Raw genomic sequence first — 15,320 nt, 5'->3', positions numbered from 1 at the left:
TTGTCTGTGAACATTATTTCTTAATTGCATGCTTCCTTCAAAAAAAATTACTATGAGAAGGTGGTGACTGAAGATGTATGAGGTATGATTAGGGTTCAGCAAAAGGCGCTGGGATTTCTCACTTGCTTAAAGTTCAAGTATTTGCATACATGTTTTTGAAGGACTAATCACAAATTCATGATTGCTTTGGAAACAAGCTATTTCAACTAAACATCTTACTTATGGTGCTTCTTATGCATAAGCAGCATTTTACCATAACATTTATTTTAGTTTATAATGCAAAGTATGCTTAAGGGGATGTCAAATATTTGCATATCATTTTATGCACCATGGTAAACTCCAGCCTGGTCCATTTTGTCCATGTTGCACCTTCCAAAAGTTTTCAGTCTATGAATCTCTGGTTTCTCTCTGACATCATCTGGAAACCACAGGCTTTCACCAGCAATTGAGAAGGTAAGCCCTCAGAGGCCCTTTTCTCTTTCTTGTGTCAAAGCTTCCATCTTCTATTGCCTGGGGGAGTCGTACTGAGTTAGGAAAGTACCTTGAAAACATCCATTCTGCTCTGCTGTGTGATGCCACTGTAAATGTTTGGTTTTTTTCCCAGGCAGCCTATGTGCAGGCACTTTTGGAGAGTGCTGTGCATCATGGATGTTAGTACGCAGCAGTGCTGGATGCAGGGCCCCTATATGCTGTTTCTTGTATCCATCACTTTATTGATTACAGAAAAATAATAGGGCAATTCTTCTGTTGCAAAGAACTCAGAGCACAGCGGCTCAGAATGTTTTTGACGCTCTGGATTCCCAATTTAAATCTCTAGGTTTACCTTGTGAATTTTGTAGGTGTTTGCACACTTAATGGTGCTAATATTGTATGGCACCCTGAGGCACCCTTAAAAGGGTCTCATAGCACCCTGATTAACAATGACTGCCTTTAGACTCTGTAAATTTAAAACGCTCTCTGAAGAAAAGCAGCCAGAGATAGGAGTCTCCCCCTCCAGCCAATGACTAGATCCATTCATCAATATAAGCCCAAAGAAGAAATTCTGGACCAAATGGTATATTCTCGAGTTAAAGGCAAAATACAAGCGAATGTAGTCTCTGCCTCCCTTGAAGTCTTTGTGCCTTTCCAGCTGAGTTGTATTCCAGTACTGTACCTGTTTCTGAAGGACTATGGGTTTGACAAACAAGTAGCTTATAGTTCAAGATTGTCTGATGCATTTGGCTCAATTCAACCTCACACACACATAAGTAACCTTAGCATAATGGAGATTAGGAGTCTGGACAAAAAACTATGAATTAATGCTTTTCTTTTACTTCCTTTAATTTTTTATATTTTCTCCACATACCAGACCTGCTTGCCAATTTTCTGTGAAGGAGACCAGAGCCTTGCCTGGCAACAAATCTCTTATGTACCTCGGTGCATGAAATGACTGTAGGCAGGTTACACAGCCAGTTGAGGATCCCTAGCATAAGTTGTAGAGTTGGAATGTGCCTGCACAATGCAATCCCCAGCTGATAGAATAGTCTTTGGGGCTGTGGATAAGTGAGATGAATTTGAAATAGCCCTGATTACATTGATTCAGCCACAATTACGTTGATTCAGCATAAAATCACCTTTACACCTCATCTTCAGGTCCTGAACAGAGAGAGGTTTTGCCAGACCAGAGGTGGAGCTGTCCAACCTAGATTTCCTCACTGGTACTTATCTACTGTAGTTGCAAAACACTGTAGCATGCGTATATTTAGTAAGTTAGTTTTGATATTGGAATGTTTTTAGGCAAGAATCCAATAGCTAATTATCAGATGTAATTCCCTTTTCAACATTTTTTAGGGAAAACAAAGATTTTAAAATTATAACTATCGAGGTTCAAAGCAGTACTGAAAAGTTGCATCCTTTTGTTTTAAGTTACCGAGGAGAAAACGTATCCAAACTTTATGAGGAAAAGAGTTGGCTTGGTGTTTGCATGTGTGAAATATTAGTTTTAAAGAGAATTTTCTGACTCTGTCTACTTTGTCAAACAAATTGCATTTTTCAGTTTCTCAGTTTTCTTCCTGATATGACTTTTAGCTGTGAATTGAACTTCCAAAAGAAATGGAATGAAAATGAGACAAATAGTGATAGTCGGGGACACACGTCGATGTCCCAGTGAAATCTATGTGAAACAGATTGAGTCAGAATTCTTAGGATAAAATCAGATCTATGCTATGGAAACTGTAGGAGAGAGATCAGCACTACAGACTGGAGAGAGATTTTCCCCTTGGCTATGGCTGCAGGGTTTTTTTGTTCATTTAATGACATCTACAGAAAAGTTTTTTAAAGAAGCATAGGAATCTAGATTCTTAGGTGTTGTAAATCCTACATAATTCCATTGATTTCCACATGAATTTCTACCACCTCAACACCTGTCCATTCTTCTGTAGGATAATTTAGCCTGAGGGTAAACCTCTGGCTTTCATTTTCTTCATGTTGTTTTGCAGCAATGGGCCCTTACTCTCTCTTCATATTTCATTCAAAGGATGGAAAATGCGACAGCCAAATGATAGACTTCTCTGACTGATGGAGGATGAGGCTGGTTCAAATTTTCTTAGAGACTTCTCTGACTGATGGAGGATGAGGCTGGGTCAAATTTTCTTTCTGGTATTTTGAGGATTGAAAATGTGGCTTTGGAAATTGATTTCTTTTTGATCATTCAAATTTGTTCCTTATTGCTGGGGTCAATGACTTCTGCACTTTTAGCAGCCTTTTCCTATCTCACACTCAATAATAACAATGAGCTTTGCTTTTGCTAATGCAACTATATATCTTCACTGTGCCCATTTCAAATCTGCGGGGAAAGTACAATTGATGTCTGCTACAGTGGATGTTACAATCAGTAGGGAAGGGAATACAATTATTATATCATAGCCATGTGCATAATTGGGGTGAGCTCATAATCTAAAATCAGCATTGCTTTGTTCTGTTCTCTTCTGTCATCTAGCAAGACCTGCTTTGTTTCAACTTGATTATGTCCAAATCCTTTGTTTTGTCCAAATAACTTTTCATGTCTGGTTATTTGAGATCCTTTTTTAGTTTTTATTTTATCTCTATGGTGTGCAGAGAATCATGATTGCTAGGCTTTGCTCCCATACATAGTAGCTATTTACATGGTTTACACTAATCTCCTAAAGCAACTGGATTCTGTCAAGGATCATGTCTGGAGATGAAGTAGTTGCTTTTCTTAAATATTGTACTAACAGTCAAGCTTGCTTACATACTACTCCAGTGTATTTAATCACAAACATACCAGAGTCTTCCCTTAATATGCAGCAATGTGTTCTGTTGTTAAATGGATGGAGAAGTCAGCTCCTTAGTGATCACTTGTCACATGCTTAGAAACTTCCTTCTGTTTCCACTCCCTGCTTTTTTCCTTTTGCATCTGTTGCTTTCCCATAGTCTTTAAGGACTGCTTGACTGCCACATAAAGAAGGGAAATACAACGACAATTCAAACTTACTTTACATATTGCTGAGCACTCTGGAAGTTCTGAATGGTGTCTGGCCAGTGCAAACTGTGGAGTAGTCACATACTGCAATATTAACATGTGACTGACTTGGGGAATGTCTCAATGGGTTGGGGAGGGGGTGATGGGGTGGGAAAATCACACGCATGTTTTACTGTGCATGTTGTTTTGATCACTATTTTTAGAAGCTCAATTATGAAGTAGAAGAACCTATGCAATCATGATATCTTTGATATAGTACTTTAACTTATTTTGTGTTCTTCAACAAGCTTTTCAGTTGCATGGCTCTTAAACTTTCTAATTACATTGTAAAGAACTATATTCCACAGCTGCATGCTATAGCAATTATTTAAAGAAAAAAAAAACCTACCAAATTTCTCCTCTAAAGATCACTGGCTTGAGTGCTTAATTATTTACTATAAATCATATCACCTCATCTTTAATTTGTCCCCAGGATATAATTTTTTTAATGAAATTAACCATTGGATGTACCAAAATGTTTGGCCCCACTCATCATAGTGCACGTACTTATGAATGCGCAAAAATTGCTATATCCTGCAGCTGAGGTCATTCTGTCTTTGGGAGGCATGGGAGTACAGTAGTGGAGTACATGTCACAGATGTACAGTAGTGGGTCCAAAAAAATGTAATGATATTCCTTATGGATGTGAAAGGGGAAAAAGTTGATGATAACTTACAGTATGTACAGATCCCAGAGCTTTCCAACTAATGTTTCTGTACCTTTAGCTTGCACAGAATAGCTGGATCCATTACTGACATAAAAGGTAATGAGATGCCTTTGGCCTGGATCGGTAGGAAGGCTGAAATGCACAAGTCTTCAGGATTTAATTCTTTTAGGCACAAAGGCAAATTTTTTTTGCTCCACCTGGGGGGGTGGGGAAGAAACCTGCATCACACTTATAGGCTTGGCAGTGCTACACGCTAGCACCACGGCTGAAAGAGACTTAGGGGTTATGATTGACTACAAGATGAACATAAGCATCCAATGTGATACAGCAGTTGGTAAGGTGAACAAAACTCTGGCTTGCATTCATCGATGCTTCTTGAGCAAGTCCCAAGATGTCATCCTCCCATTGGACTTGGCCTCAGTGAGGCCACAGCTGGAGTACTGCATCCAATTCTGGGCTCCACAATTCAAAAAGGATGTGGAGAAGCGTGAGAGAGTCCAGAGGACAGCCACACGCATGATCAGAGGGCAAGAGAACAGGCCTTATGAGGAGAGACTGAGAGCCACGGGACTCTTCAGCCTGGAGAAGCAAAGGCTCAGGGGTGATTTGGTGGCAGCCTGCAAGTACTTAAGGGGTATGCATCAGAACCTGGGGGAACGCCTATTCACCAGGGCACCCCAAGGGATGATGAGGTCCAACAGTCACAAATTCCTCCAAGACTGTTTTAGGCTGGATATAAGGAAAAACTTCTTTACTGTCTGAGCCCCCAAGGCCTGGAATAGACTCCCCCAGAGGTGGTGCAAGCACCTACTCTGGACTCTTTTAAGAAATATTTGGATGCTTATATTGTTGGGATCCTTTGACCGTAGCTGACTTCCTGCCCCTTGGGCAGGGGGCTGGACCCAATGATCTTGCAAGGTCCCTTCCAGCCCTGATGTCTATGAAATCTACAATATCAAAGTAGATGTATGTCTATATCTACTTTGGTTAGTCTATAAGGTGCAAATCTACTCTGCTTCCTACTTGCCTTCAGACCAGCTTGGCTCACTGTCTCTTTGCAGAATGATTCCCAGTTGCAATAACCCAGTGAGCTTGTGTGTTTGCCTTCCTTGCACTGATCCAGTCCAGGTATCACATCACTTTTTGCATCTGTTTATGAGCACACAGACCTTTTTATTTTCCTTTTATGTATAAATGCAAAGAATTTGCTTTTTTTTAAAATTTAGTACATCATCCTGGGAAGTGCATGTCACAAACCAACTCCACCTTCACCTTCACCACCTGCCGCATTCTGCACCCCTCCGATGAGCTCACGCGAGTCACTCCAAGGTAAGGGCTTTTAGAGGCACCAAAGGAATTCAAGGATTTGTCACCGTCCTCTAGAGAGATGAAATAAGTCATGGTGTAAGCCAGTGGTTAGCATGCTTTTGCTTCCAACCCCTGGCATAAGGAAAGACATAGCAATGGTGATATCCTTTCTGGGAGTAGGGAGAATTATAACACATCTTCAAAGCGTTCTTCTCCCTTTACACTCTCTGCTAAATCTCACCCAATTTTAAGAGGGATATGTGGAGGATTCAGCTTTGGTAAGCCAATAGGAGATATTTTAGCATCTGTGTTCTGTAGTTCAAATGTGGGGAAGAATCAGAAATGAAGAACAATGCACCCGCCTCATTTCTGCAGCAACCCAGGACAGCTACCAAGAAACAAACCCTGTTCATTCACTCCTACTATGCACATATAACTGGCTGGAGAAAAATGTCGAGTGATTGCTATTAGTGGCACCTGTTGTGTCCATGGCTGCTCTCAGGATCCTGCCTGAGTTGAAGATCCTAAGAGCATCCATAAGTTTGTTCCAAAAAGTGACTAAACAAGTTTTGCATTTGATGCAAGAGCACATGTGTGGGACTTGTTTCTTTGGCAAAACTGGATCACAATGGAGGGAGGTGTAGATTTACATTGATTTGCTACAGTATTTTAACCAGGGGCTTCCCACACGTTTGCACCTGAAAATCAATTGGATGTATCAAGTTTGTGTGTTTACACACAGTGAAACGAGCTGTCATGCAGAGCACCAGCATGAGTTTCCATATATGCCCTCAAAATTTTTTTTTACTTAGTATTTTTCTCTTGCTCTACAGGGGTGAATTTCACCCATAGAGAGGATTGAGGGACTAATCATTTAATCAAACAGAGAAGAGCTGGAGAGTGGCGGTCCTTGCTGGGGAAAGCATTTGAAAATAACTCCCGCGTTCAATTTGATGCAGGCTTAAAAGTGTAATGAGAGCTGCCTGCTATATATCAGTGTAACTGTTTGAAATGAAGAGATGACTCCGTCTAGTCACTTGAGCAGGCTGCTCTATAACAGAGGTCACTGATAGGCACAGGATTAGTCTTTGTAGAGGGACTAACGATTTGATGATCAAGGAAAATTAAAAAATTGGACCTCATGGCATACCTTCATAACAAGTTGGAGGCCCAGCTTGTGCCATCACTTTTTTTTCCAGTTATAGCAGGCTTACACCCAGTATCCTTCCACTTCCACCATCTTCAGCTTTCACCAGTCTCCACAAGGGAGAGTACTTAATGTTTCCTTATTCGGGATTTATTTCAAAGATCTAAATTAATGAAGGATATTGCTTGGGAACCAAACTGGTGCTGAATGCATGTGACCTATATTTGGGGCATTTGATAAATTATGGCTAACTGTGAACACATGGTAGCGCATGAGTATTTAGAGAAGAAGTGTAAGTATATGATGGCAGATCTGCCTGTTTATGCATTCATCCCCGGGGGGTATAAATAAAGAGCCAAGGTGTTACTTTTCCCTTCTAGTACCCCTACTTAAATAAGATACTTCTATTTTGCTGCAGCTCCTCTTTTTAGAAAGTAGACAATGTAGAAGTGCTCTTCATTATGTCCATAATTATCCCCCTGAGGTTGCATTGACTGCTAAACTTCCATTTTGCTATAACCGGGAACTAAATTCAGCTTCATTTTAGTCCATTCTCAGGGGCATTGGTACCCCAGTATGTAGCATAGTCACAAACATGTGATGATATCAACGGTGAGGAGGAACTCCTTAAACTATAAATGATTCTTCACAGGTCATGTGAGGAGGACGATGAAACTGCATTATGTCACGTTATGCTGAGAGGAGATATAGGGCAGACACTATGACCCAGCGTGGCAGGGGGTGAGCAATACTGCCAGCAGTTTCTGTGCTGGCAGGGTCATGTAGAAGGAATGCTAGTGTGTGTGGCACCAGCTAACCCAAAGAGCTTAGATATTTACCCCACCGGTTGCATTTCAACCTAACATCCTAACACAGGTTACATTCTAACCAGACTAAATTTCATATAGCAAAGCAAGGTGCTGATCTTAAACCTAACCCTGGCACTGTCACTAGGTTGAGGTACTTAGGCCACTTCGGGTCTACTTTTGCTTTATTTCCTATGGGTGTATTTGGGCTGCCTTGAAGCAGTTCATTTTGGTGGGAAAAGTCCTTCCAATTAAGGTGATACAGGAATATAATACCACTGTAACAGATCTTTTCATACCCTTCTGGACTTCAGCGTATATCTATGCTGGCAAAGTAGCAGAAATGTTAACCTCTGTTACGGTAAAATGAAATAAAGAGGGGAATTGGAAAGGGGGGGAAAGATGGTCATTCATATTGGTGCTGACTTTGGTTTTTGCTGGTAGGTTCTTTTTTTTTGCTTGGGGGGGAGGGGATAGCCGAGCCCTGCACATGCCCGGAAGAGGCAGCACATTACTTCAACCCGGCTCGCCCAATGCCTATAAAGATAGGGTGCTTTAATGGGCCTTTTTTGGTGCTATTATCTAATAGGTGATTGACTCAGCTTTAGCTAAAAGCACCAAGAAGCCCCGCTGAAGCACTCAATCTTTGCAGATGCTGCAGTCGGGTTGAAGTAATGTGCTGCTGCTTCCAGTAAAGTGGGTTTTTGTTTTTTTGGTTTTTGGTTTGTTTGTTTTTTAAACATGTGCAAGCAGCCACAGAGATCTAACACACAAAACCAAAACAGCTGTGACTCATGGGTGCTGAGCACCTGCTAATTTTTTTTTGGTGGGTGTTTGAGCCCTGGAGCACCCACAGACTTGGTGCCTATGGTTATCCAGGAAAGCCAGAAAGATTTTTATGGCTGTTCTTTGGTATGTTTTATTTGTATATCACTTAAATTTGACCATTATCGGTAGCATCCTTAGTTTCCAAAATGTCTCTGGTTCCAATCTTTACAAATTAGTTCATGAGTAAACTTTCTCCTTCTTCTCCCTTCTCTGCCCCTTCACCTCCCCCGGCTTTTTAGGACTGCATGGATACCCCTATTTTTAGCCAAGTGATGCAGTGTACTGTTGTGACTGTCTTTTTGTCCATGGCTCTTTTTATTGTTGCCACCATCAACTAATCAGATACAAGATGCAGCTTCAGTATGTGGCAGAAAGACACATTCTTAACTAACCTCTCCCTGTTCTCAGCCTTGCCTTCCAAGTGTGTGTGTGCACTGCTGCAGCGGTCATGTGTTACCTTCTTGGCTACAATAAGGAGCCCTCCCCCTGCCACTGTTCCCAAGCCTGTGAGAGCATGGAATAAAATTGTTTGCCTGTTTCGGTTGCAACAAAAAGCCACCAGGGGATGCAAAGAAATTAATTTCCCAGGCAGCTGAGAGCTGTCAAATTGGAATGTTAAAACCGATAAACCTTGCGATGGTACTTGGCTGTATGTTACATTTGTTGCAGCTGGGGAATCTGTTGTAGATGTGTGGAGAATTCCTATAGAGACTATTACTCGGGGGAATGCGCTGTTTCCTGACAGTACACGACACAATTTCTCTGGCCCTGCTTGTTCACTTACTGCTTGGCCACAGGGAAGGAGCAGCACTTTGAATTATTGGCGCTTTACAGATGTCTTGACCAAACCAGTTAAAAAGCTGTCATGCTCTGATATGTCAGGATTAAAGTGTCTCGTCCTGTTTTTTAACTCAAGTTAACTGCTTGCCTAATGCTAAATAGACATTATTTAGCATTAGGTCCTGTGGCCATAACTCTTAGGTATCTAAGAAGAAATGTTCGTGGAGCGTATAAACTTGTACAGGCAACCTCCGCTTAACGCTATTTTGCTTAGCGCTATTTCACTATAACACTCATTTTAAATTGATATCTGATTTCACTTATCGCTCAGTGAGTTCTTCATAATGCTCACGGTCACCATCTTGGGTCATTAAAAACAATTGCGGTCACCATCAAATACTTTCAGTTTGGCTTAACGCTTGTTTTGCTAAACGCTTGGTTTTTCAGGAACCAATTAAGAGTGCTAAGTGGGAGTTGCCTGTAGTGTTAATTTAGTTTGAGTCCATTAGCAATCTATTAACTTGTGTTAAAACCTCACTACAAACTCTAATCATGGCAAATCCTAAGATTTTTGTCTCTCTGGGCACAAAGAGGATGAAGTTTGTTACCATAGGGCTTGCCTCCACTTGGAGCTTTACCAGAATAGCTATTCTGATAGACTCTCTCAAGTGCAGATAAGACCTTTTAAATGTAATTCAGTTGAACTCCACTCCCTGGCACTGCCTGTCTCTGTGGATACAGTTCAACATCTTTCAAACAAAAAGGTTAAACTGTGCCTATGTGACTGAAAACCTCCTGTTTTGCCCACATAGACCTGACCAATGAGGCTGCATTCAGCAGTCATAAAATGGTTGGGAAATCACTTTTTAAGGTTTGTGAGTCACTTTAAACTTCTCCTGGTTGAAGGTCTGTATTTGCAATGTTACCATGTCTTGGATGGTAAATAACTATAGCAGGCAGTTCTTTTGACTTCAGATTTTGAGTAGGGGTCATACAGACGTAAAGTTATTTAGTTACCTAAACCTTTTTCTGAGATGGCAAGTGCTTAGTGACTGCTGTATAGCTGGAGAGGTCTGAGTCTAATGCTCAAGTAAACATCAGTAAATTTAAGAATTGGTATTTCAGCACATAGGAACCTAAATATAACGTTTGTCACCATTGTGCTGTTAATTTTTTGGGAATGGAAGTTGAGTTCAGTCCTCATTCATGGGATAGGGCTTGGCAGCTGAGAAGGAGGAAGTGCACCAGAATTAGTGCCATGGGGTATATGGTTTTTAATCCACAGATATTTTGTATATGAAATGTATAGTCATTCCTGCTTTCCTTTTTATTTCCCACCTTCTGGCCTATTGCCTAGGTTGCTTTGGTTTTGGTGTGGAGAGGAGGGGGAGTACTCATGGATCACAGCTATACAAATAAGTCTGCATATTTAATTTCCTGCCAAGTTGTCGATCACTCAACTAACAAGCAGTTGGTAGCGAATGGCTTCGTTTGCTTTTTTTTTTTTCTCCACCTGTTCTCCCCAAAGGTACTGAGTTCCTAGTAGGAGTTTCTCTGGCAGTGAGTGCTCAGCACCTCTAAAAATCAATCCACAATGCTTTTTTTGCACATTTTCTGCTACATGCAAAGGGGATAATTCTAGCTAAGCATGTCAATGAAAATGCTGAATTCCAGCTGCTTTGCTACACTTCTTCTTCAGCAGCTAGAACAGAGGCTACACTTGAGCTCATCTTGCTGTTATAGGTTCTGCTTCCCATCATTTGTAGCCTGCCATACAGCGAAGGCAGCATTGCTGGAGCCATAAGCATTAGTGTAGCCATTTGTGTAGTAGGTTCAAAATTGTGGCTCTTAGCCACATCTCAGTCTTTTAGAAGCTGGTAGTAAACTCACATTTATTTAATCCTTATCTCATTGAAATAATTCGGATTTTTAGGGTCAGTTATTTGGCCCCTTGCAGTCAGTGAGCAAAGCCTGTAGATGCCAAACTATTTAGGACCATTTATTTGAGATGGTGTCAAATGTTTGTTTGGATTTTGGAAACTGTTAATCCAATTGTCCTGGACAAATATCATGTTTAAAGCTTTGCACTTAGAGAATGACTGCTTGTACAAAATTTGCAATTCATGTAAGCTCTGGATACAGGATACATTTCTGGGTCCATCTTTCAAGCGTTCTTGGAAATGGAAGGCCTGTTTACTTTCTAAAATTGTTACAAAGATTGTGATTTCTAAGAAGATATTAATTCAACTTCTCTTATTTTCAGCCTTAACGCAGCACCTACTCCAGCTTGTGGCAGCGTTAGCAATTTAAAAGGCACCCCAGTGGCTACCCCATGCACCCCTCGACGTTTAAGCCTGGCAGAATCCTTCACTAACCTCCGGGAATCAACGACTACTATGAGCACATCCTTGGGACTGGTGTGGCTGCTTAAAGAATGGGGGATCTCTGCAGCCGTGTACAATCCACAAAGCTGGGACAGAGCTAGCAAGGGCACTCTCCTGACCACATATTCTCCTAAAATGGCTATCATTCCTTCAACTCCTCCAAACTCCCCTATGCAGACTCCCTCTTCCTCCCCTCTGTCTTTTGAATTCAAATGCACCAGTCCACCTTATGACAACTTCCTGGCTTCCAAACCTGCCAGCTCCATTTTGAAGGAGGTGAGAAATAAAAAGAACATCAGGAACAGTGAGAGTCAGACGGATGTGTCTGTCTCCAACCTTAATCTTGTGGACAAAGTGAAGCGATTCGGGATTGCCAAAGTAGTTAGTTCGGGGCAATCGCAAGCTCCTTCCTTAAGTGATGACCAGGGACCTCTTCTTTGTGGGGCACAGGGACCAGTGAGGGCCTTTGTTCCCACAGGCCTGGTGCCAGAAGGTCTACCCTTGGGCTGCCCTGCTGTAACAAGTGCCATTCAACTGAACAGTGGCATTCGAAGGAACCGGAGCTTCCCAACTATGGTGGGCTCCAGCATGCAGATGAAAGGCCCTGCAACTCTCACTTCAGGCATCCTCATGGGAGCCAAGCTACCGAAGCAAACTAGTTTACGGTGAAGGATTTAATTTTTATGGCTTGTCTTTTAAACAGATACCAGGAATCCTCCTTTTCCAATCCTTTTTGTTTTGTTTTTCTTCCATTGCTTTCTGAGTTTGACAAATCAACTTTGTGCCTAATGGGAGAAGTGTGTAAATTTGTACAATGTGTAAATATGTACCTGAATCTGATATATTGTAACTAATTGGATTATTTTACTGTCAACTGAGTGCAAAATGTTCTTAACACTGCAATTTGCTGTACTGAGGGTTTAAATTGCTAACCTTTTGAAAGGGTTATTTTTAAAGATGCACTGAAAAAAAGAGACAAAAACATCATAACTAGAAAAGTGAAATTCTGTAGCTAGGCTAACTTGACAGTTAGAAAGCATAGTAAGGCTGTTGGGTTATTGATTAATACCTGAGACTTTGAATAACAGCACACACGGCTCCTGTGAGCCTGGGAGCATTTATACTTCATTAAATGCTTTAAAAATCACTGTTCAGCATTTGTTATTTACATTTTGCATTTGTGGTGTTGGGCTATTTGAATGCATGCCTGACCTAATGAGACTTCTATTGTTTTCTACCGCACCCCCCCATCATAAAACTTGAACTAACCATGTTTTTTAGGTCAGCAGGTCTGCTGGGTGCCTGAAACAATGACATATTTCCACTACTGCTGTTTCATCTGTCACATCTATATTCTGTGTGACTTTTTGTGTTGGCTTTTTTTTCACCTCCCCCGATGCTGCACTGGACTGTGGAAGGGAAAATGCTTTATATTATGTTCATTGCTGACACTGAAACCACATGCCTTGCAAACTATCCCTAAGAGTAGTGTTGATGATTCATAAAGAAACATGGCAACCTCATTCTGGGAGCCAAAGTAGCTGAATGGATTGGAAAATATAGTGTTCTTTTAGAACAATCTTAAGCAGTATTGGGAAAAGGTGTGTCTGTGAAATACCATGCAGGGAAGAACCACAAAAGCATTTAGTAGCAGATTGGTACAAGTGAAAGAGAACAAATTCTGAGCTTCTGTTTGCCTGTTTTTCTCTACAGATTTTATACGTAAAGAATACAAAACTAAATATTAAGTGGTTTTGTAACCCTGAGTGAGAGTCTGTCTGTCTTTCACTGTGTTTTCAAAGAAACTTGTTTTCCTACAGGTCCAACCTTGCTAGAAGGAACAGTTGGGATTTTGATCAGAAGAACCTAATGTATGCTGGAATATTCCTCCCTGCCTGTCCCAATTCTATGTTTAGGTGCTTGTAATAAGATTCAATAGCTCATGAAATAAAAATGGACAAAAAAGTTGCTTACTTCATAGCCAAAGCAAGACCATCTTTCAGCTTCTAGTTTGTTTGTTTTTTAAACTTCTGGCATCTACTTTTTTCCCCTTGCAATTCAAGCACCCAGTTTATTTATTGCCACCAATACTGCACTACTTGTAACTGCCATGAATTGCCATTTGTACCAGACTGTTACTAAATCATTAGCACTGATCATTTCTTGTATAAATGGAACTGTCTTTTAGTCTTTGTGACAAGAGATGGGTGTTTTGTTTTTGTTTCTGGTTTTTTGGGGTTTTTTTTGAATGAGGTAGATACTAGAGTAGTGCAATGGACACTAAGGATATTTTGAGAGAAAACACATGATCCAAATACTGCATGTGTTTTGAAGACTTCTATTTATTCTATGAACTTAAAAAATGTTTTAGTAAAATGTCATCAGCTCTATTTGCTGTTGTATGCGTGCACTTATTGCAAGTAACTTTAAGTATCTTTTTATTTGAATGTATCCTAAAACAGTAGATAGAATAACAATTGTTTCTGAAACATCATAGACTTATATGGACCATTTTATGTACCCAGAGAGAAAAAGCAATACCATATGAGAATTTAAAATGTTAAACTTTATCATGCACTTGGGAAGTATTACTTAGCCTTTAAAGAGACAGTAGGAACTATCCAACCGCCAGGAAAAAAAAATGATTGTAACATGTCAGAAAGAGAGAACTTAAATTTTCTTCACAGATGAATATCAATAAAATCAAATGAAAATTATCTGGTTGTCTGTTATTCAGCTTTATCCTGGGCTTTTAAGGCGATTAATACTTTCATCTCGGAATGTATGACTCTCTCATAGCCATAATGTGTGTAATTTGTAAATTATGCTAGAGAGAGACCTGGTTCAAAAACATTGATAGAAAAATCTGTGGTTTGTGACCAACTGTCTGAGGAGTGAAGTGATTCTACAGAACTGCTTTACCTGGTATTGTTCAAACAACTGTGGAACTGACTACAATTGTATTAAAAAATTGAACAGTAAAGCAATAACTCTAGGGAATGGGTCAACTTGGACTTTTATACTGTGTGTTGTTTAGAGTGGGGCATAAACATCCCCTGTATATGGACGAGATATAAATGGTGATGGTTAAAAAGCAAAGTACTGAGATGAGTTGAGGGGACCTTTGTCAGGCCTGTTATTAAATACCTTCTTATTTGGATTTATAAAGGGGACTAAGCAGCATGCTAGCAAACTTTACAGCTTATAATAAATAAGCAGCAGCTACAGGCACCAGAGAGGACTGAGTAATAATAGAAACAGATGTAAGCGAATGAGACTGGCAAGCAGAAAATCGTAGTGAGATTCAACTTCAAAAGATGCAATCTACTATCTGTGGGCAGAGGAACATGATATAAATTCTAGATATTAATTGGGAAGGGAGAAACTTCAAGACCAGTTAAGCCAAAGGTGACTTGGGAGACTTTGCATTCTGTCCAATTAAATGGGATGTTGCAATGTAATGTGATGGCTGCCACAAAAGGCCAGTGCAATTAGAGGCTGCATACATGGAGACCTACTGTCAATGAGCAGAGAGCAAACTCTTTTGGTCCATTGTGACCCCAGCAGAAATTGTGTTCAGTTGTAGGAATCTCGTAATCAGAAATATATTGATTGATCAGAAGGAATTCAGAGAAAAGGAGCACAATAATGAGATTGTCCTTGGAAGACTGACTTTAGGAAGTGCAACTTATAGAGATAATCCTAGAAGTAATGGAAAAGCATAAACAAGGTTTTTGCACTGTTCCAGTTGTGTGATGGAATTAAGAGTGGGTTGGCTATAAGAATTAACATTGACAGCATTACATCAGTGGTGAATAGTATCCCATTGGAAGACTCCTTGCCTAAGAGTTTTGCTGTTAAAATGGACACAGCACTAGTA

General features: G+C 40.4%; 1 protein-coding gene across 8 annotated transcripts in view; it reads left to right on the top strand.

Moving 5' to 3' along the window:
• Positions 1 to 14,157, top strand: part of TRAK1 (trafficking kinesin protein 1) — a 209,042-nt gene extending 194,885 nt beyond the window's left edge. For 6 of the 8 annotated variants that reach the window (XM_025212838.1, XM_025212837.1, XM_006031231.3 and 3 more), the window contains 2 exons: positions 5,414 to 5,516; positions 11,320 to 14,157. In XM_025212838.1, the coding sequence (XP_025068623.1) occupies positions 5,414 to 5,516; positions 11,320 to 12,109 (893 nt within the window). In that variant the 3' untranslated portion in view covers positions 12,110 to 14,157. The remainder of the gene's footprint in view (positions 1 to 5,413; positions 5,517 to 11,319) is intronic. The other 2 variants (XM_025212842.1, XM_025212843.1) reach the window with 1 other exon arrangement.
• Positions 14,158 to 15,320: the final 1,163 nt, after the last annotated feature.

Source organism: Alligator sinensis, unplaced genomic scaffold, assembly GCF_000455745.1.
Source record: "Alligator sinensis unplaced genomic scaffold, ASM45574v1 scaffold470_1, whole genome shotgun sequence".
NCBI classification, from domain to species: Eukaryota; Metazoa; Chordata; order Crocodylia; family Alligatoridae; genus Alligator; species Alligator sinensis.
This window is presented reverse-complemented; position numbering and strand designations above follow the sequence as displayed.